The 18,134-nt window shown below is 33.0% G+C and overlaps 6 protein-coding genes across 10 annotated transcripts; 1 reads left to right on the top strand and 5 right to left on the bottom strand.

The window, feature by feature from the left end:
• Positions 1-1,158: 1,158 nt before the first annotated feature.
• On the bottom strand, positions 1,159-3,544 carry LOC139107306 (uncharacterized). The gene is made up of 5 exons (XM_070664801.1): positions 3,406-3,544; positions 3,203-3,265; positions 2,999-3,061; positions 2,808-2,921; positions 1,159-2,648 (listed from the first exon to the last, which is right to left on the bottom strand). The coding sequence occupies exons 1-5, from the start codon at positions 3,493-3,495 to the stop codon at positions 2,274-2,276; spliced, it is 705 nt and encodes a 234-aa protein (XP_070520902.1). The 5' UTR covers positions 3,496-3,544; the 3' UTR covers positions 1,159-2,273.
• A 1,756-nt stretch (positions 3,545-5,300) lies between these two features.
• Rtf1 (RNA polymerase-associated protein Rtf1) lies at positions 5,301-8,959 on the bottom strand. The gene is made up of 7 exons (XM_070664338.1): positions 8,705-8,959; positions 8,129-8,390; positions 7,655-8,062; positions 7,350-7,587; positions 6,532-7,258; positions 6,194-6,464; positions 5,301-6,090 (listed from the first exon to the last, which is right to left on the bottom strand). Exons 1-7 carry the CDS (start codon positions 8,783-8,785, stop codon positions 5,984-5,986), a joined length of 2,094 nt encoding a protein of 697 aa, XP_070520439.1. The 5' UTR covers positions 8,786-8,959; the 3' UTR covers positions 5,301-5,983.
• Positions 8,960-9,194: 235 nt separating this feature from the next.
• LOC139107288 (SAP domain-containing ribonucleoprotein) lies at positions 9,195-11,350 on the bottom strand. Its single transcript, XM_070664761.1, has 7 exons — positions 10,995-11,350; positions 10,540-10,636; positions 10,392-10,453; positions 10,045-10,290; positions 9,814-9,942; positions 9,656-9,727; positions 9,195-9,557 (listed from the first exon to the last, which is right to left on the bottom strand). Exons 1-7 carry the CDS (start codon positions 11,043-11,045, stop codon positions 9,456-9,458), a joined length of 759 nt encoding a protein of 252 aa, XP_070520862.1. The 5' UTR covers positions 11,046-11,350; the 3' UTR covers positions 9,195-9,455.
• A 131-nt stretch (positions 11,351-11,481) lies between these two features.
• Ufc1 (Ubiquitin-fold modifier conjugating enzyme 1) lies at positions 11,482-12,667 on the top strand. The gene is made up of 4 exons (XM_070664785.1): positions 11,482-11,641; positions 11,825-11,956; positions 12,078-12,245; positions 12,404-12,667. Exons 1-4 carry the CDS (start codon positions 11,519-11,521, stop codon positions 12,485-12,487), a joined length of 507 nt encoding a protein of 168 aa, XP_070520886.1. The 5' UTR covers positions 11,482-11,518; the 3' UTR covers positions 12,488-12,667.
• Positions 12,550-14,207, bottom strand: LOC139107202 (arginine-hydroxylase NDUFAF5, mitochondrial). Its single transcript, XM_070664617.1, has 3 exons — positions 13,305-14,207; positions 13,026-13,210; positions 12,550-12,936 (listed from the first exon to the last, which is right to left on the bottom strand). Exons 1-3 carry the CDS (start codon positions 13,901-13,903, stop codon positions 12,647-12,649), a joined length of 1,074 nt encoding a protein of 357 aa, XP_070520718.1. The 5' UTR covers positions 13,904-14,207; the 3' UTR covers positions 12,550-12,646.
• A 425-nt stretch (positions 14,208-14,632) lies between these two features.
• LOC139107077 (uncharacterized) lies at positions 14,633-18,059 on the bottom strand. Of its 5 annotated transcripts, none has more exons than XM_070664368.1 (5): positions 17,827-18,059; positions 17,241-17,287; positions 16,889-17,168; positions 15,474-16,706; positions 14,633-15,377 (listed from the first exon to the last, which is right to left on the bottom strand). In XM_070664368.1, the coding sequence occupies exons 3-5, from the start codon at positions 17,166-17,168 to the stop codon at positions 14,998-15,000; spliced, it is 1,893 nt and encodes a 630-aa protein (XP_070520469.1). In that variant the 5' UTR covers positions 17,241-17,287; positions 17,827-18,059; the 3' UTR covers positions 14,633-14,997. The 5 variants fall into 5 exon arrangements, with proteins under 5 accessions (XP_070520469.1, XP_070520478.1, XP_070520452.1 ...); XM_070664377.1 differs by having other exon boundaries at positions 17,262-17,287; XM_070664351.1 differs by lacking the exon at positions 17,827-18,059 and adding an exon at positions 17,386-17,470 and having other exon boundaries at positions 17,262-17,287.
• Positions 18,060-18,134: the final 75 nt, after the last annotated feature.

The raw sequence follows: 18,134 nt of genomic DNA, 5'->3' as shown, positions 1-18,134 counted from the left end.
TAACGTTCAACGAAAAGAGAAAATAAAAAAATATATTTTGTAAAGCAGAAAATGTTAAAAAAATATAAAGGAAAATAGGATGGAATAAAGTGCTCTCGATATTTCGAACCACTGTTTTTTCACACGGTGATTCGATAAAACACATTTTCTCTGCGTCTATCGTCTTTTCGCTTCAACACCACCGTTTTTATAAACGTCGGACGGTAGATATCGTTACGGATATTGAGTTACGTTCGTACGAGTTTCCTAAAAAAAACATAAAAGAATCGTAGCGATTGAACACCTCATATCTAACTGGTTTGACTGTAACCATTCATAACTCCATGGCATTGTAACGAATTAATCTTATCGATAATCCCATCGTTCTGACAATCTTCCTATAAATTTAATCACGTTGTATTCATTGTAGAATTATTTACTAATACGAAAAACGTGAAAACTAGAAAGTTTTATTGAAATCTCTTTTTTTTCTTGTATAACGTTTTATTTAAAAAGAATCGTCAAAGCATAGATTAATTCGTTTTTCACTATTGCAGGCGGCCCAATGGAATAAACGTTCACCCTCGCAATTTCGACGAAATCGATCGATCGGGATTTGATCACTTCTCAAAGAGGAACATCGACGAAATTGATACGGCATTTGACAGCTTCTTTAAACGAAACTTTGACGAGATTGATCGAGCTAGTTGGAGCGGATTCGTCAAGAGGCTCAATAATTATCTATCAAACAGGCAGCGACGTTAATTGGCGCAGGACAAAAGAGGAGGATAACGAGATGAAAGACGTAGAAAGGACAAAGGGCAAAGAGAAGCGCAGCGAGGAACATAAATCACGAATTATACACGCTTGCTCTAATAAAAAAAAAACTTCGTTTAATCTACACGTAACTTCAGAAATGATTGACATAAATAATCATCTTCCTGCCCTCAATGGTTGCCAATTTAAAGTTGGAATTATTACATCGAAATTTATTATATGTATCGCGAAACGCAATCGTGAGATTACGTTTCAAGTAAAATTATAATAAGGTTCTTTAATTGACAAAGCTGCTTGATTTAGTTTGATTTTTCATTAAAAATGCAGAAAACCATACGAATATATAAATACACTTAAAATCTCACATCTAGAGGATGAATTAAGAAATTGAGAGTCGTGAAGTATTTAAAAGTAAAAAAAAAAAAAAAAAAAGAAAAAAACACCACACTAACAAAATCGATAAAGGCCTATTTGAAAATTTTATACAATAAAAATAGTCTGGCAAAATATATTTGTTAGTTCATCCTCTGCGAAAAATTAAGTTAAACGTTAAAAAAAATGTCTTATTTAATTGAAAGTTTCTCTGCATTAAAACAAATTATTTATCACTTGCATCGAGATATAGTTTTTAAATTTGTATTAAAGAAGTTCTTGCTCTCGCTGTACCTTCAACGACTCTTCAAAGACAAAACGCGCTGCATCATAAAAATGATTACTTACATCTAAATATGACTGGCGTATTACTGTATATACTGTTAATGTGTAGTTAATTGTATATATTAACTCAGTTCAATGTGGGAAAGAAAAGTATCAAAAAATATAAGCATGATGTATCAAACCTGTTTAACAAAACTCGTCTGAAAGAGTCTCTATTTAAAGATATTAAAATAATTCGAATATCTTGTGTCTCAAACCATAATCTTAAAAAGAAAAATATTAAAAAAAAAAACTTCTCTCCTCGTAACTTTTAGGACCATTTCCACCAAAGCAGATTTACTTTAATCTCGGTTTAATTTGCTCGTTGTCTTGTTTTAATGCTTGTAGAATTGAAAAGAAATAAACAGCAAATTGAAAATGTGGTTAAAGTTAAACCTGCTTGAAATATGGCCCTTATATAGAGACAATTTAAAACTTTTAACGTTTTGATTAAATTTAATGAATTAAAGATTGGTTCGAATGTATCACATTGCTTGTCCTTTTTAGTCATAAGCTGTCATTCTGCAAAAATATATTATCTAAAAAAAAAATAAAATAAAATAAAATAAAATAAAAATAAAAAAAAAGATAAATTGCTGACTAAATAAAAAATTAACGTAAAGAAATTGCAAATATCATACAAGTATGAATGTTTGAAAAATATATATCGTAATATGATATTTACAGTCTTTTTACGTAGTTCTTAATTATTTTACTTTAAATCACAATCCTACGTGTACGTTGCGCATTTGCACGTACAAATTTTAAAGAGAATTAATTTTTTAGTATGAAAATACGAGACGTTTGTTCGATGATCATTTTTACATCTTGCATTTCCAAGGCGGTCTAAAGCCAATAGGTTTTGCATCAGTTACCGGTCTCGGATCGTTCAAGAGCTGGACTTCTGGATACAAAGGCGTACGTGGTTTTTCGTGCCTTTCGAACGCCGGTGCGTTTGAAAGATCGGTATCACATGACGGGGACGTAAGAAACTTCGAATTTACAATAAAGTCTTTCGTTCCGGTGGAAACGTTCGTCGACATCGGCAACTTTCTCAGAGTACGCGGACCGTCTTGTTGCTCTTGCGATTGAGATCGCTTCTTTTTCACCGCCGCAAAGATGCATTTAACTTCCTCATTGATATCAATCGGGGTTTCGACTCGTACGCTTTTTGTATTGTGATTCATTCGTACCAGCTGATAATGAGTAAAGCTTTTAACTTGGTTTTTTAACTGCGTTTAAGTTTAAGCATACTTTTTACGTATTTTTTTTTTATATAAATTATTTTTGCAAAATTATTTTCAATTTACTGAATTATATTAAATTCTTTATGTTTCTTAAAAATAGATAAATACCTCGATTAATCCTCCCTCCAATTCCAAATAACGTTGCAGTAATAGACTTACTCTCGAACCGAGCTTTGTTAAATGGTCGGTGATGAACAATTCTTTAGCGACGTCTTCCTTCATCTTAACAATTTCATTAAAAATTACTCGCTAATACGTTATATTATTCTTAAGCTATAAAGGTAATTTAATTAAAATACCTGATCCATTCCTTCGGATATCTTCAGCTTGATGTAATTAAAATTTGCTCGTGACTCAGAAGCCTGTTGAACGACAATAGCATATTACTTAAATTATATTATTAATTTTAATTCCATATGAAGTAAAGATTTAAGTAACTGAGTGCAGTTAGTAATACAAAGAAATTTTAATACGTTGTTAGTTACAATATAAAATATAATTACGATTGAATTAGATTCCTTAGCTTCGGCCATAATCTGATAATGCGTTCTCATCACTCGGAAAAACTGAAACGTTAGAATATTGTTAGTTACACGTGTGACTAAATGTTTGTCAAATAAACGATAATTAAATTGCAATAAGAAATATATACGTTCTCAATGACTTGGACATAAAGAATGTACGAGAATATATAATTATAACTCACGCGTTGGCACATATACGTCACAATCGTCGCATTTATCATCGTGAAAATCACACTGGCGAAGATGCGATATACCAAATACATGATTATCATTGTCAGTATCTTTGATCAAGCAGCTACGACGTTTACGGGATGTGGCGGATTGAACTTTAATTTGGAGTCGAAGTCGCGGCTCGCAGCAAATTACGTTGACACTTAAAAACCCATTGACGGCGAGTCAAACTTTTTCATTTGGTTCAAACGAAACTAACGTTGCGTAGGTTAAATCCAAACGGGTGAGGAAGTCTACAGCCACGGAAATAAACAATCGCGCCGTCGGATATGATCAGACGTTCAGAGATTTCAGTAGTACGATTAAACGATAAATCAGAAATTTTACAATAAAATTAACTTAAAATTAACTTGAAGATAAAATACAACGAAATAAAGTAAAGTGCAGTAAATTAAAAATTAAAATTAATTAAACTAAATTATTTACAACTTATTCAGTATTAATACAGTATTAATAACGATATTTACAAAAAAAAAATTTATACATATTTTTTTACATTTATTACAAAATTCAGAAACTACACTTGACGATTAAAGAATATGATATTTCTTAGAGGAAAAAGGAGGCTACGGCTCGCTGAGAATTTTCGGCGATATATATGACATTGTGGATACAAAACTAAGGTAAATTTAATCAATTACATTCTAAAAGCTTATGTAATACCTCATGCTTTTTTTTTTCTTTTTACTTGGCTTGCTGAAAGAATGTTATATATTAATCAATCAATAAAGTAAAAAATATCTTTAAACAATTTTATCAAAACTTTATCGTGTTTTCTTTCGTTAAGTAATATTGAGATTAATCTTTATAACTTGAATTTTTTAATATAAATACTTTAATGTGTTATCTTTAATTTCTATTAATTTTTTTTTTCTAATTTTAAATATTATTTTACCTTCGACATTAGAAATGAGCGTTTAATCAAAATTATTTTTTGTATACGCGTAAGTTGCATTATATACTTATTACAAAAAGTTCACTGTATCTTGAGCAGAAAGTTAAAAATTTGTAATATTTGATACAGTCACTAGTGATGAAAGCTTATACGCGTTAAAAAAAAAAAGAAAGTATTAATAATTATAATAGAGGAAACACATTTTTTTACAATTATAAAAAGTAATTGATATATTACAAACGTCGTGCTCCTTATTATACATACGTGTGTGGTGTTATGTATCCCGAATATTACTAGCAAATTGCATGTATATATATTAATAAATAACTGTATAATTGATAGTAATATTCACTATTATTAAACATATACAAATATATGTAATTTGCTATGCATATTCGAATTTCTAGTTCCTAATCTTATCCATTTTTTTATCGCTTTTGAGTATTATAAATATTAATACGTTAATTATGCCAGTACTCAGCGTGCATTCTCCAAACATACCTGCTAACACGTTTCATACAAACGATATATTATACACAAATGCAAGAATTATTTTGCATAATTTTACAATATTAAGCTACATATATACGATTAAAAAAAATTGTATAAGTCAGAAAAATAAGAGCTTATTAAATAATTTTAAACAATTGTTTAAAGATTTTTTTTATCAATCCTTAAATACGACACACTTCTAAATACATGTATGTACAATTTCGATAGAAGAAATGAGGAGATAATGAAGATGCCTTATTATAATAATACAGTACAATTTGTTTTGTACATACTTTCTACATGTCATAATTATAAATACAACTACAAATTTGACACATTATTTTCAGTGACATTAAAATAATTAAAAAAAAACAAAAAAAAATAAGCTACAGATAAAAATATTCATCTATAATTGTATTTTTTAATCTCCTATCGAAAAAAAATCATTATCACTAAAAATACTTTTTTCACTCTTGTATTAGTGTTTAAAATTTTAAACAATACAAATAATAATTCAATTAACTATCTAATATCTATCTATATAGTCTCGTTTCTTCTAATTGATGTATAGAAAATATATGAGCAGTAAAGTGAAAAATATATTAAAATGGCAACATACTGTACATCAATACATGAATAATATAACGTATATTTTTAAGATAGAAATATACACCGAAGAACAGATATGGCACTTTCTGCGGTGATAGTGGCTAGCATAGTACGTAATCCTAGGCAGCAGAGGCAGGAAATGAAAGAACGAAGAGAAATCGGTCATCGGCAAACCGGCCGGCGCGGTATATACATGCAGTACATGTAAAACTCGACGCACACGACGCTTAAACTCACATTCGCTAGCTGCCGTCGCTATATCTGTCTTTCGGCGTATCTAATATTATTACGTTATGTGTCTTATTCTACTATTAAAATGGATTTTTACCAAAATTTTTTTTTCTATTATATAAAACACAAATTCATCCTATGCTATTAACTGTTATAAAAATTAATAAATCAGAAATGTCCATCTACCTGTGAGAAATTTAGTTATTTGGCAAATATTTCCATACATTAAACTTTAACGTCTTTTTTTTCTTTTGTTTTTCTTTTTTTTATTTAAGTATGAGATATGCAAGACGTATGAACTGTTAGATAAGACCACGTTTCTTTTTGTAATCTTCTAAATTTAATGATCGGCGAGGTCCTGTATCCTTGATATTATTAATAGGCTTCGGTAAAACGCTAACAGGATTGTCTAAAAATAAAATTATACATATATATGTATATATAAACGACATCATTCTACTTTGTTAATTCCTAAACGAATATTTATTTAAAATACTTTTTAAAAAACTTACTCGGAATAGGAACTTCCAAATCGATAGTTATGTCAAAGTCGTGAGCATTGAATAAATCTTCTGTGCTTTGCTTTTTCTTAGATTCTTGTCCATTCTCCTTATCAGCGGCGGACACTGAATCTCCAGCCGATTGAGAATTTGATTTATCATTTACTGGAATTGTGGCTATTACTTCAGACTCGTCTTCTGGTTTATATACCATTCTTGGTTTAGTACTTCGCCTGGTGAATGGGTCATCGACTTTTTTACCTTTATTAGCCTTTAGTTCTTCCTGTTATAATAAATTTAATTAATTAATTAAAATATCGTAATAAAAAATAGTGTATCTAAAACATTACCATTATAGCTTTTTCAGCCTCCTCAACATTTTTCTTTCTGTTACGATCGTTTATGTACGATATACTAGAAATTGTTGCCGTACGCATTTTATCCAGTTCCGATGCGCGCTCCTCCAACTCACTTAATTCTTGATTAAGTCGACTAGCAGTCTCGTCATCTCCTCTGCAATTAGCTGCATCGCGCTCTCTCATCAACTGTGCTTTCTTCATTGCATAATTATAAGGAGTCTGTTTAAATCTTTCCTTTTCGCGTACTATTTTTTCTATGTCCTCTTCTTTAAATTCGTATACTAACGCTTCCTTAATATCCTTTAATTTTTGTTCTACTTCGTCAAACGTAGGTATCGATATTCCTTGTAAAGCGCAAGTTTCTTTCCATTTAAAGAATTCAGAGTCTGTGAATTCCTGATTCGAAACAAACTCCAACCTGAAAATACGCTCTTGCGCTCCGTGACGTAACTTTAGTCCTTTATTCGTTCTTGTGCCGCCAAGCTGATAAATCTTTACTGTCTCGCATACACCACTTATCTCAGCTACTCTATAGACAGGTTTACCATTATGATTACCAATTCCTATTCTGACAAAACAACCCTGCACTACTCTGTCGAAGAATGGTAGATGAACGAATCTCTCCATCTTGTGACGGGATAATCGTATCTTATTTAAATCTTCCTTAGTACTAATATATACTGGTTTTTTAGGTCTGGCTTTAGTACTGGTAATTGATCTAAAATATAATAATATTCCATGTAAATCTAACTGAATTAAAGACAGATATGCCAAAGGTACCGTTTACATTATGTAGTTTTAAAACTTACTTTTTATCGTTGTCGGAATCTGAGTCACGACTATCGCTCGAGGACGATCTGCGGTGGGACATTGGTTTAGCGACGTCTTCTTCTTCTCCACTATCTGACGAACCACTATCATCGGAATATATATCAGATGCTTTAAGTTTCGTTTTGTTCGCGCCCTTATGATCATCTTCCAATTCTTCCTCTTCCATATCTTTTGATTGCTGTTGCTGCTGCTCTATCCTTTGCTTCTCTTTTTCCTCTATTAAAGAAATTGGCATTAATAAATTTTTTACACGTAAAAGACCGAAGCGCGTTAAATCTCTTACCTCGTTCTTTTTTCTCTTCGCGTCTAGCTTTGAGCAATGACATCGCATGAAACTTTTTATCTTGCTTTTCTTCTATCGTCTTCTTACGATCTTTACTTCTCTCTTTAGGATCCGGCGCTCGATCTATCTTCGGTTTTTCGTCAATACCCTTCTCCTTCTTTTTCGATTCCTTTTGCTTTTTCAGCTCTTGCTTCTTGGCCATTCTCAGCTTCTTCTCGATTTCAAATCTCGTTTTCATAATCTCACGTTGTTCAATCCGTTTAAAAATCTCCTGTTCTCGTTCTTTCTCAGTCATTTGCGCAAGTCTAGCTTGATCTTCTGCATCTCCCATAAGTTTGTCATCATAGCCGTCGTTAAATTCTTCTTGACTTGAGCTGGAAACACTTGGGTCCGAATCTGACACCTCACCTGTTGCAAACAAAATTATGTTAACATAAATAACATAAAAAAAATTAAATTTAGTATTTATGTTACCTTCTTCTGGCTCTGAAAGCTGTTTAACCGGTTCTTTCTCACTGCCACTGTCCTCTGAACTTGACTTTGTCATCTTTCGTTTGCTTCTTTTTGAAGGTGCTTTTTTCTTCTTTGTTTTTCCTGCTTTATTACTCCAATTGTCATCGGAATCTGATATATCTGACTCATGTTTGATATCTTTTTTAATGGAACCATTATCTTCATTAGATTGAGAATCATCCTGTGACTTTCCTTTCTTTTTCTTTGCCAGCGATAATAAATCCTGATAAAGGTAATAGAATACGACGATTATAAATTATAAATAATAAAATCATAGAGGAAAGTAATAATGGCAGCTTATTTCTAAAATAAACCCTCGTAAATATATCAATTGCTTTGCGAAATATGCACGAAGCATGTAATTGCGTACGTTTTATCGTAACTCATGGAAAGTTGCTTCGAAAATAAGGGTACGTCGAGGTGCATTTTCGCAACTCGTGCGACAAAGATCGGACGTAAAGTACAATGTCTACGATACGATGCAACGCGGTAGTGAACGGTGCGGTATTTTTACGCTACAAAGGTTACGCTATTTACATTGTCCAAGTCCGAGCCGCTCTCCGACGCGCTCCCGCTGCTGTCGGAGTCTATGAGTGCTTGATGCTTCCTCTTCGGCATCCTGGCGGTGCGTGCCTGTCGACGAAGAGCGTGAACAGTAAATCCTCACCGTGCCTCATACGACGCGAACACAAGGAATCGGCGGGATTGGCCCTCGGCGACTCGGCTCGGCGTGAAGCAGTGAAAGACGAGCGACGGAAATCGGAAACCACGACAGCGCGAGCGGGATGAAATGCAACCAAATGTAAAGCCCTGTATGCACGATAAAGCTACGCGTCGCGAGCGTCGTGAGATTCGCGAGATGGTGGCGCGCTTGCGCGCCAGTGAAAATGCACTTGAACAAATTTTTTTTAACATCATCAAAATTATTAAAAAACTTCTAACACTTTTTACAGAAATAATTACATTATATCTACAGTATTGCTGTGTACGTGAGTTCATTGATGTAATATATTTATTTACGTACACGTTTCTGAAAGGTTTATCTTTTTATTTTCTTACAAGTAATTTACATGCGACAAAGGGAGAAAAAAATATATATATTATGTATAAAGAAAAAAGTATGGACACTTTAGCACTAAAATTATAATAGTATTAAAAAGTACATTGTTATCAATAAGTTATCGTTCTCTTGATGTACGTGCAGAACATTGCAGTTTTATTGAAAATAAGAAATATTAAATTAAGATTTGTATTCTAAGTCTGTCGCTTTAGTATATAATACCGAGTATCATTTAACAATTTTAACTTTGTTTTTAGATATTGCATTCTCAGGGGCTTTTACTTCGCCGAATCTCTCTTTTCTTTTCTCCAATCGTTCAGCCATTTCGGCCTAAACATAAAGAAATAGGTTTAAAACAAGCTAAAAAGAAATATCCTTTTAAACATGGAATTTGTACTAAACTGAATAACTGTACGTATATCGTTTACCTTTTCCATTAAAGTGGATACCGAACTCCCAAATCTTTCTGCACGTTTTTTCAATACTTCAAATGTAGTAGGCTATAAAATATTGAACGTTTGTCATTATATATTTTTTAATTATCTCGTCCCTTTATTTAAAGTATTATATTTATTCGATTTCTTACCACAGGCGTTTTTATAGATGCAGCCGATTTATTGTTTTGATTATTTACGTTGAAACGGGCTAATCTAGCCTCCTTTTTTGCCGTTTCGGATAGTGGAACTCCAAATTTCTTAGCTCTCATTTCCAATCTCTGTTACGATATTAATTCATATATATAATATTAATAATGTAACAAGAATTTTTTTTAATATTATTTAAATCCTTAATTACGTAAAATGTAATTTTCCATTACCTCTTTCGTGCTGAGTTCTGACAATTTAATAATTTTTTTCTGTGGCGATACATCTTCAGACACGATTGTTCCTTTGTTTTCCTTTTTTTCAACTTGGTCATTTTTTATTTCTTCCAGTACAGGTTTGCGATTCAGAACTATTTTTTTAGCATTGGTGTTGTTATTCTCTATGGAGATAGACAATTTTCGTTTTTCAGGGACAACTTGTGAATCTGGTTTACTGGATAATTCTTCTATTTCCTCATCCTGTAAATAATTTCAAATTATTATGTGTTTATAACATATAATAAAATTAATATTTAAATATATCGACAGGCTGGCCTAATAAAAATTACTGATGTGCTTACAGCAAGTACTTCATCCTCATCTAAAATCTCTTCTGCAGTTTCATCCAAGGATAATGCAGAATCTGTACAACACAAGTTCTTTTTTTTTTACAAAAATATATGCAGATAATTATGTTAAAAAAAAGAAAAATAGAGAAAAAAATAATACCTCCATGGATTGCTAGCTGGAGTCTCTCTACAAGATCATTTTTATTGCCTGTAGTAGGAAGTCCCCGTTGCTTTAATTCAACTTTGAGGTCTGCCACCTAGTAAAAAAACAGTACAATGTAATAAAAATGTTAAAGAAATTAAAGAAAAAAAATTACAAAAAAAAACAACGCTAAAAAAAGCTTCGGTATTTCGTTTTGTATACAAACTTAAGATAAATTAAAACTGGAGCTCATGGAGCAAAAACCTAAAAGGAAAAAGTATCAAGTGTTTCAAAGACGAGAAAGAAAGTTGTACGCGTTAAAAACTAAATAGTTTCACCGTTGAGTGTATTGAGATCAATCGGCGAGGTGAAATAGCCGGGCAATTCTTTAGATTCCAGGAAAATTATTGGTTAAGATGCCACTGAGAAGCGGCGAGTACCGCTGCACATATGAAACAATTCGCAATACCCACCTTCATCTTTGATAACTCGGTTATCCCTTTCTCGTAAGATGAATCAGCCATCGTGTATCCGTTGTGTTTCACGAGTCCTTTACGTTTATACTATTGACGGCCGATTAACATCTCATCGCCATTCACGAACGCTTGCACTTTATGGTACCTTGCTTTCGTAAACGGGCGACTACTCACGCCTGTTCCGCAGGATTGCAACCCTTCGCGAGTAGAACCGATTGATCGATAGACGCGCACCAAACTTCGCCAAGTCGTTATGTTACGTATACGTGTAAAATTGATTCGGAAATAAAGCGTATTTTTTAGCGATTTACTTGAAAATTGTCGCCCGTATAATTCGTTAATTATTATCTACTTTTTTTTCCTTCGAATCCTTGTCGTCGTCGGTGAAATTCCGACTTCTCGAATTGTCTCGAGTCGAGATGCGGCATTAAGTTGGCAATTCTCACCGAGCGTCATCCCAACCTGAAAATTGTCGACAGTGAGCATCACAATATTCACAAGTATATTATCAATCCGTCGAGATGGTCGACGAGTCAACGAAGAAGACTTTGAGTAACATTCCGTTGTTACAGACGAGAGCCGGGCCCAGGGACAAGGATTTGTGGGTGCAGAGGTTGAAAGAGGAGTATCAATCTCTTATCAAGGTGAATTAGCACGGCTCTCCTTTTTTTTCGCGAGCTGAACTTCCATATGGACCGCCTCCGTTGCTTAGTTTATAAATTAATAATATTTTATTTTTATGTGACAACAGATTAATTAACATTGAATGCCATGACATATTTTACAAAGATATAAAGACCTAATTGTAGTTTTCTTTTTTATCGTAGTATGTTAAAAATAATAAAGAGGCAGATAACGACTGGTTCCGACTGGAATCAAACAAGGAAGGCACCAAATGGTTTGGTAAATGCTGGTACATTCAGAATTTTCTGAAATATGAATTCGAAATAGAATTTGATGTGAGTAAAATTAATCACTACTTTTTTTTATATAAAAAAAATATTTAAACAAGTAAAAAAAAAATATATATATATATGTTTAGATTTTAAAATCAAAATACTTTTTTTTCTGCAATTCTAGATTCCTGTTACATATCCCACAACAGCACCTGAAATTGCATTACCAGAATTAGATGGTAAAACAGCAAAAATGTACAGAGGTGGCAAGATTTGTTTGACTGATCACTTTAAGCCATTGTGGGCCCGTAATGTTCCCAAATTTGGTATTGCTCATGCAATGGCTCTTGGGGTAAGCTGAATGCTTGATTGCATTTATATTTAATAATTAAACATGTGGAAAAAAACATTTACTTATTGCTATATGTGTTTATATTAAAATAATTTTTTATATAATAAAAAAAACGAGAATTTTTAATCTTTTTTTTTTTTTTTTTTTTTTTTTTTTAGTTAGGACCATGGCTGGCAGTCGAGATTCCAGAACTTATAGAAAAGGGCATTGTAGTTCATAAAGACGAAGAAAAAAAATCTTAAAGCGTTAATGTAAAAAAAAAAAAAAAAAAAAAAATGCTATTATTAAATAAGTTTTAAAAAGCTTTGTGCTTATCAAAAGAGAATTTATACAATTTGTTAAGTTTTTACACACAATATAAAATATTTACATTATTTAAATTAAGACTATTTAATACAGGCTTATTTGTCATCGTCGTCCAATTTTATTGTCTTAGTCTTTTTAATTATTTTATCGAGCTGATACAAATCCTTAAGCGATACTTGTCCCGTTCCCCTTTCGAGAGGTTTCGGTTGCGACGGGTCCGGCTTCCATCCCAACATGAATATTATCTGAAATGTGGCAGGAACGAACATACTGTTATCTTCTTTCCTCTTTCCGTAAAGCTGTTCATATAAAGACGCGGCTGCAATTAAAGTATCTCTAGATAAATGCAAATTACGATTCCTGACTGCATTATTCTCGGCCATTCCTAAAATATAAATTGCGTAATATATTATATTATAGATGTTATATAATTTTTATTTATGGTTAAAAATAAGTTTAATTTACATTACTTACCTTTAAGATCCCACATAAGTTCGAACATGCTTGGATAACCAATTACTATCTCGTCAGTGTCGATAGTCAGCATCGTAAAGTTCGCTCTCGTCAGGAGAAATCCAATATCCCTGACTTCCACAAACGGCGATATGTGCGGCGAGACTCCACCGTATCTCTCCAATTCGGCTAATTGCAAGGAACACCTGTAGTATCAGAATAAATTCCAGAAATAATAAATGCAAAGTTACTTTATACTTTAAACGATCCTCGATGTAAACTTAGCAATGTCACTGTTACCTCAATTCATAAAGTGTATCGCCACCAAAAACAGCCGCTAAAAAAACTCCGTCGTTCTTTAAGCTGTTATTAATGCGCCTAAAACATTCGGGAAGATTATTGACCCAGTGAAGACTCAAACAGCTGATTACCATGTCGAAAGTGTTAGGCTCGAAGGAAAGATTCTCCTCGTCCACGACTTCCTTCTTAACTTTCACACCCTCTGTAGCTTTGGCCTGTTGCAAAAGACTTGGACTCATGTCAGCTAACACTAGCTCTTCTACAGATTCGTTGAGGATTCGCTTGGACACGTGGCCACGGCCGCATCCTAGATCTAAGGCCCTGTTGAACTTCCTTTTGATATCGAATATTCGATCGGCCAGTCTATCTCCCACCTCATCCTTAATGTAATCATACAATTGAACGTCGGCGTTCTGAGCAGCGCGTTCACGCTGCAAGAGCTTTGCATTTCTATCGAACACGTTCATCGGACTATTTGGTGGTAACGTAGACATGGATATAGTATTGAATATACTATTAAGATTGTTTCTAGAGCTCAACAGATTCAACTTGTCACTTAATATCGTATTCATTCCACGGAACATAATGTTAGACGTCATTTCTCGATTGTACGACTTTAATTGTAACTTTTACCTTAAATTAATTAATTATTGTATTCTTCTAAATTTTTTTTCAATAATAATAAATCCTATTAATTCTAATCCGATTTATTTTTATAAAAATTAGGAGACTAGAATGTTGAAGTAAACTCAACTCGCATTTAATTGGAAATACGATATTTAATAAAAGATTTAATTAATTTAGTTGAGGTAGACCTTTTTGTTGTCGATTCAAATTGCTAGGTTAAGGGTCAAGTACTTCTCTTTAGGTTATGTTGGAACTCGCTTCCTAGACCGGATGTAATTCGGCCAGTTTAAAATACGGAAGTTGGTAGCAGTTGTAGATCGATCTCCTTCACGGAGAAAAGTAAAATACGGTAAAATAAAAATAAAAAAAAATTAAATTATTTACATCTTATTTAGTATTAAAAACAGTAATACATTGTTTATTACAAAATTCAGAAACTATAAATATTATTTATTAATCGATCAATAAAGTAAAAAATCTTTAAACAATTATATCAAAATTTTATCTTATTATTATACTTTTAATTTTTAGTTTAAACAATGTAAATAATTATACAGTAACGTCATTTTCTTGTGAGTAATATTGTGATCAGTCTTTGTAACCCGATTTTTTTTAAATATAAATATTTTAATGTATTATAAGTAATTTCTATTTATTACAATTATTTAAAATATTTTTTTTTATATATATGATTTAATATTAATAAGATGCGTAAGAAATTGATAAAAATGATATAGAATCTTAGTTAAATAAATCTTAATTACATTTTAATTTAACTTATGCATAATACTGGATGGATTTATAACACACCTCAAATGAAATTAATTAAATTAATAAATAATTAGTATGCACGATGATGAATTAAGATAAGAATTCCATTAGAATTAATTGATGCCAAGTTGAATTCTTGTAAAACATTTCATGAAGTCGGTTTTTCTTAATTTACTTACCACTTGGTCCAGTAATATCCCAGCAAACACAATTAATAATACAAATGGAAATTACAACTATACATGTAATATTATGTTTGCTGGGACGTTAATTTTTTTTTATATAAAAAAACATTTTAATCCGTTGATTGGTGAGCTCTCGTAGGAAGAGGTAAAATTGTGTCGCCTACCGTCAGTGAACCTTGACGGAAAACTTGTCTTTCTGTAGACACTCCTCTGGGAGAAGTTGTTACTCGATTATTCCGCATCCTACTGATTGGTTGACGTCCTTTAATCATCTTATACCATCCTTTCTGGCGTTTCGCAAGGGGGCTCTTTGCGTCTAATGTGAGCGCAAACGGACTTTCTTTCGAAGAGCCTTCGAAAACTTCGCGGTTTCGCTTGCCAGGACGAGCCGAGTCGATGGAGGATGATCCTTGCGAAGACGTTAATTCCTCGATAACTTCTCGTCGCATTACTTTTGTTGCTTGAATGCTTGTCGAGGGCATACTCAAGCCTGAAATAAACCCCCCAAAAAAAAGATTAGAGTGGCAATGCTATAATTAAAGTCGTTTAAAAAATTAGTTCGTGATTAATTAAAACTTTTACCTACCGGAGACACTTTTGAAGGCTTGCTTTAGCGCATCCGTAACGGTGGACAAAAATCCGCTGTTGTTACTGCTTTCACTCCGCACAGATGATGACGAGGAAGAAGATGAGGATGCAAACTGTTCATGATTTGTCACAGCCGCCGCGCTTTTTGGAGAATAACTTTCAATACTTGCAATATGCATATTCATCGTCGTGATAGACCTTCTACAAACTTCACCAGACTTGGAGTCACTCGGAGGTGACTGACGATTTGCCGATATGAGCTGCTCCTGTAACTTCTTCAAACCTGAATTAATCAGAGGCATCAAGTCGTTGGACAATTCTCCGGAATTGCTCTCCACGGTCTCTACCAACACCATCATCAGCAATCTTTTAGAATCACGTTCTTTCGCAGCCGATTGCGGACTTACAAAATATTCTGAAGGTTCAGTTAAAGAGCGCCTTTTATCCTTCTCTTGACTATCATTTGTGCTCTTCATATTTTTTATGTCGTTCACGTCTTTATTATTTTTCGTAATAATATTCTTTCTATCCTTTATATTTTCTGTTGCAGTCTTTGCCTTTTGCGTAATCTCATTGCGAGCGTCATGAAACTCCTCCTCCTCCTCCTCTTCCGACGCGTAAAAATTATTTTGCACGCAGGGCTCCATTAAGTTTCCAGAAAATTCAGACGCTTCCGTCGCAGTTTTAAACTCATCGGAGAATCTCACCTTTACGACGTCCTCGAAGATATCTGACTGCGGTGAATTCTGCAGAATGCCACCCGTAAACGTCGTCAAGTTCACATTCACAGGCGGTGACACTTGGACAGCGTCGTCATCGATTTCGTTCTCTTTTTCATACGTGACGATTAGGTTCCTTCCGGAATTGTTTCTGGGCAATTGTTCGTCTCTGCAGGTCTTAAAAGGCGTTATCTTGTCGTTTGAAGTGAGCAGAAAGCTAAAGTATCGCGTGTTGTTTGTTTTTGAAATTGACGACGTGACCTGTGTGATTGACGGAGAGTTCGTTTGGGGGGTTTTCAAAGTGAATTTCGGCACACAGGGCGTTTCGAAGCTGTTCTTTTGGCTATCAAACATCGGCGTGCTGGTCTTCCGATAGATTTCCGGCGGTGTGCAAAATCTGCTCCAATTGCAGTCGCTGTCGCTTATAGAATGCGGCTTCAATTTCTTCTCTTGGTGGTCATAGATAAACGTTGACGTTAAACCATGCCAGAGTTTAAACCACTTACACGCAGCTAAAGTAATATTTAAAAAAAAAATTAAATTAATATATTTACCATATTAAATATAAAATTACATTAATTTTATTTAGCTCTAACAATAATCATAATTATTTTAACACTTTTAGGTTTTCGGGAATATGTATTATTCATCGAATTAACGTAATTATTAATTTGTAAACGTATTATTGATATACCGATGGACTTGAAGTCTTCTTTGGATTCAAATAAGACACCGCACAGCTTGCAATGTAATGGTAAATGCTTGTTAATTACGTGACACAGCAACTTCTCATCCTCGAAGTTTAATCTTGCAAAATTGCCTTGTCGTATAGATAAAACTTCAGAAGCGCACAGAGGACAATCGGTATTCACATCAGAGTGATCCTTGTCCACATGACGATTGCAACACCTCGAGCAGCAAAATGTTTCCTTGCAGAATCGGCAAACCCTGTCCGTCCGTTGAAAGTTAAACATCTTCGAAAATAGATAAAGCACACTTTCAATAAATACTTTTGTCTTTCGACGCTTCCAAACATAATGCCTAACCTAACACGATCAAATGTTTACCAAGCGACTTCTGCCACAATTTGTCCCTGAAAGAATAACAATAAAAAGATATTTTATTTTAATGTATTAATTACTTTGAATGTAAATAAGTTAATGTATTTTTATTTTTATAAATTATCTCTACTTCTTTTAGATTTCTCAAAGATCTTTTTATTACTGAATTCTAATGAGATGCGTGAATTCAATGTTTGCATTTTAATACACATTAATGTTTATGACTTTCGAAAAGGGATCGACGTATTTAATGAAGGCAATGCGCTACATAATATTTTATGCACAGGGTGTCCGCGATCAAATAAAAATAATTATTGGAGTAAAACTTGTCGAGACAAATAGGAAAGTCTCATATTATTTTGTATAATTATTGACTGTTATTAAAAAAAAAAAAAAAAAAAAAAAATTAAAACGTCTTCGATCGCTGACACCCTGTACAATTGTAATAATATATATATTAATCGTTAAAGACGATTGAAAAAATATTTAATTATTTAATTAAAAATGATTCGATCGTTTATGTTCCATAAATATAAAAATATAAAAAAAATAAATAATTAATTCTAATTACCTGTTAAACTTTGGTTTGAATGACAATTGAAAATTGATCACGTCATTTGGTTCGTTTACAATAATTACCTTTAATCAAGAAACCTTAATTATATTAATCGTCAAATGTAATAAGATGTAGAAAAATATTGATGCACTCTCACAGTGTCTCGCAGCGTCTCGCATACGTATTCAAAGCTGTTTAGATTTTAGACTACCATATATGCAACTATTTCTTAATTGGCTCTCCCTAAAAAGATGGCCGTAACATGCGCGGACGAATTTTGCGCTGACCTGGAATCCCTGAAGTAGCCGCACTAGTTACGCTAT

This window comes from Cardiocondyla obscurior, linkage group LG01 (assembly GCF_019399895.1).
Source record: "Cardiocondyla obscurior isolate alpha-2009 linkage group LG01, Cobs3.1, whole genome shotgun sequence".
In the NCBI taxonomy this organism is placed as follows: Eukaryota; Metazoa; Arthropoda; class Insecta; order Hymenoptera; family Formicidae; genus Cardiocondyla; species Cardiocondyla obscurior.
The sequence above is the reverse complement of the archived record's forward strand: the minus strand, read 5'-3'. Positions and strand labels throughout refer to the sequence as shown.

Excerpts from the sequence above, each read along its gene's own strand:
- LOC139107202 (XM_070664617.1), bottom strand. The coding sequence starts at position 13,903 with ATGACGTCTAACATTATGTTCCGTGGAATGAATACGATATTAAGTGAC. Across the intron at positions 13,211-13,304 it reads GATACACTTTATGAATTGAG|GTGTTCCTTGCAATTAGCCG; the intron begins GTAACAGTGACA and ends CTGATACTACAG. Across the intron at positions 12,937-13,025 it reads ACTTATGTGGGATCTTAAAG|GAATGGCCGAGAATAATGCA; the intron begins GTAAGTAATGTA and ends TTTATATTTTAG.
- LOC139107288 (XM_070664761.1), bottom strand. The coding sequence starts at position 11,045 with ATGGCTGATTCATCTTACGAGAAAGGGATAACCGAGTTATCAAAGATG. Across the intron at positions 9,728-9,813 it reads CATCTATAAAAACGCCTGTG|CCTACTACATTTGAAGTATT; the intron begins GTAAGAAATCGA and ends AATATTTTATAG. Across the intron at positions 9,558-9,655 it reads TATCCACTTTAATGGAAAAG|GCCGAAATGGCTGAACGATT; the intron begins GTAAACGATATA and ends CTTTATGTTTAG.
- LOC139107306 (XM_070664801.1), bottom strand. The coding sequence starts at position 3,495 with ATGATAATCATGTATTTGGTATATCGCATCTTCGCCAGTGTGATTTTC. Across the intron at positions 3,266-3,405 it reads TGACGTATATGTGCCAACGC|TTTTTCCGAGTGATGAGAAC; the intron begins GTGAGTTATAAT and ends CTAACGTTTCAG. Across the intron at positions 2,649-2,807 it reads TGGAGGGAGGATTAATCGAG|CTGGTACGAATGAATCACAA; the intron begins GTATTTATCTAT and ends ACTCATTATCAG.
- Rtf1 (XM_070664338.1), bottom strand. The coding sequence starts at position 8,785 with ATGCCGAAGAGGAAGCATCAAGCACTCATAGACTCCGACAGCAGCGGG. Across the intron at positions 8,063-8,128 it reads GCTTTCAGAGCCAGAAGAAG|GTGAGGTGTCAGATTCGGAC; the intron begins GTAACATAAATA and ends TGTTTGCAACAG. Across the intron at positions 6,091-6,193 it reads TTTGGAAGTTCCTATTCCGA|ACAATCCTGTTAGCGTTTTA; the intron begins GTAAGTTTTTTA and ends TTTTATTTTTAG.
- LOC139107077 (XM_070664351.1), bottom strand. The coding sequence starts at position 17,467 with ATGTGTATTAAAATGCAAACATTGAATTCACGCATCTCATTAGAATTC. Across the intron at positions 16,707-16,888 it reads AGAAGACTTCAAGTCCATCG|CTGCGTGTAAGTGGTTTAAA; the intron begins GTATATCAATAA and ends ATATTACTTTAG. Across the intron at positions 15,378-15,473 it reads AGCCTTCAAAAGTGTCTCCG|GCTTGAGTATGCCCTCGACA; the intron begins GTAGGTAAAAGT and ends GGTTTATTTCAG.
- Ufc1 (XM_070664785.1), top strand. The coding sequence starts at position 11,519 with ATGGTCGACGAGTCAACGAAGAAGACTTTGAGTAACATTCCGTTGTTA. Across the intron at positions 11,642-11,824 it reads AGTATCAATCTCTTATCAAG|TATGTTAAAAATAATAAAGA; the intron begins GTGAATTAGCAC and ends TTTTTATCGTAG. Across the intron at positions 11,957-12,077 it reads AATTCGAAATAGAATTTGAT|ATTCCTGTTACATATCCCAC; the intron begins GTGAGTAAAATT and ends CTGCAATTCTAG.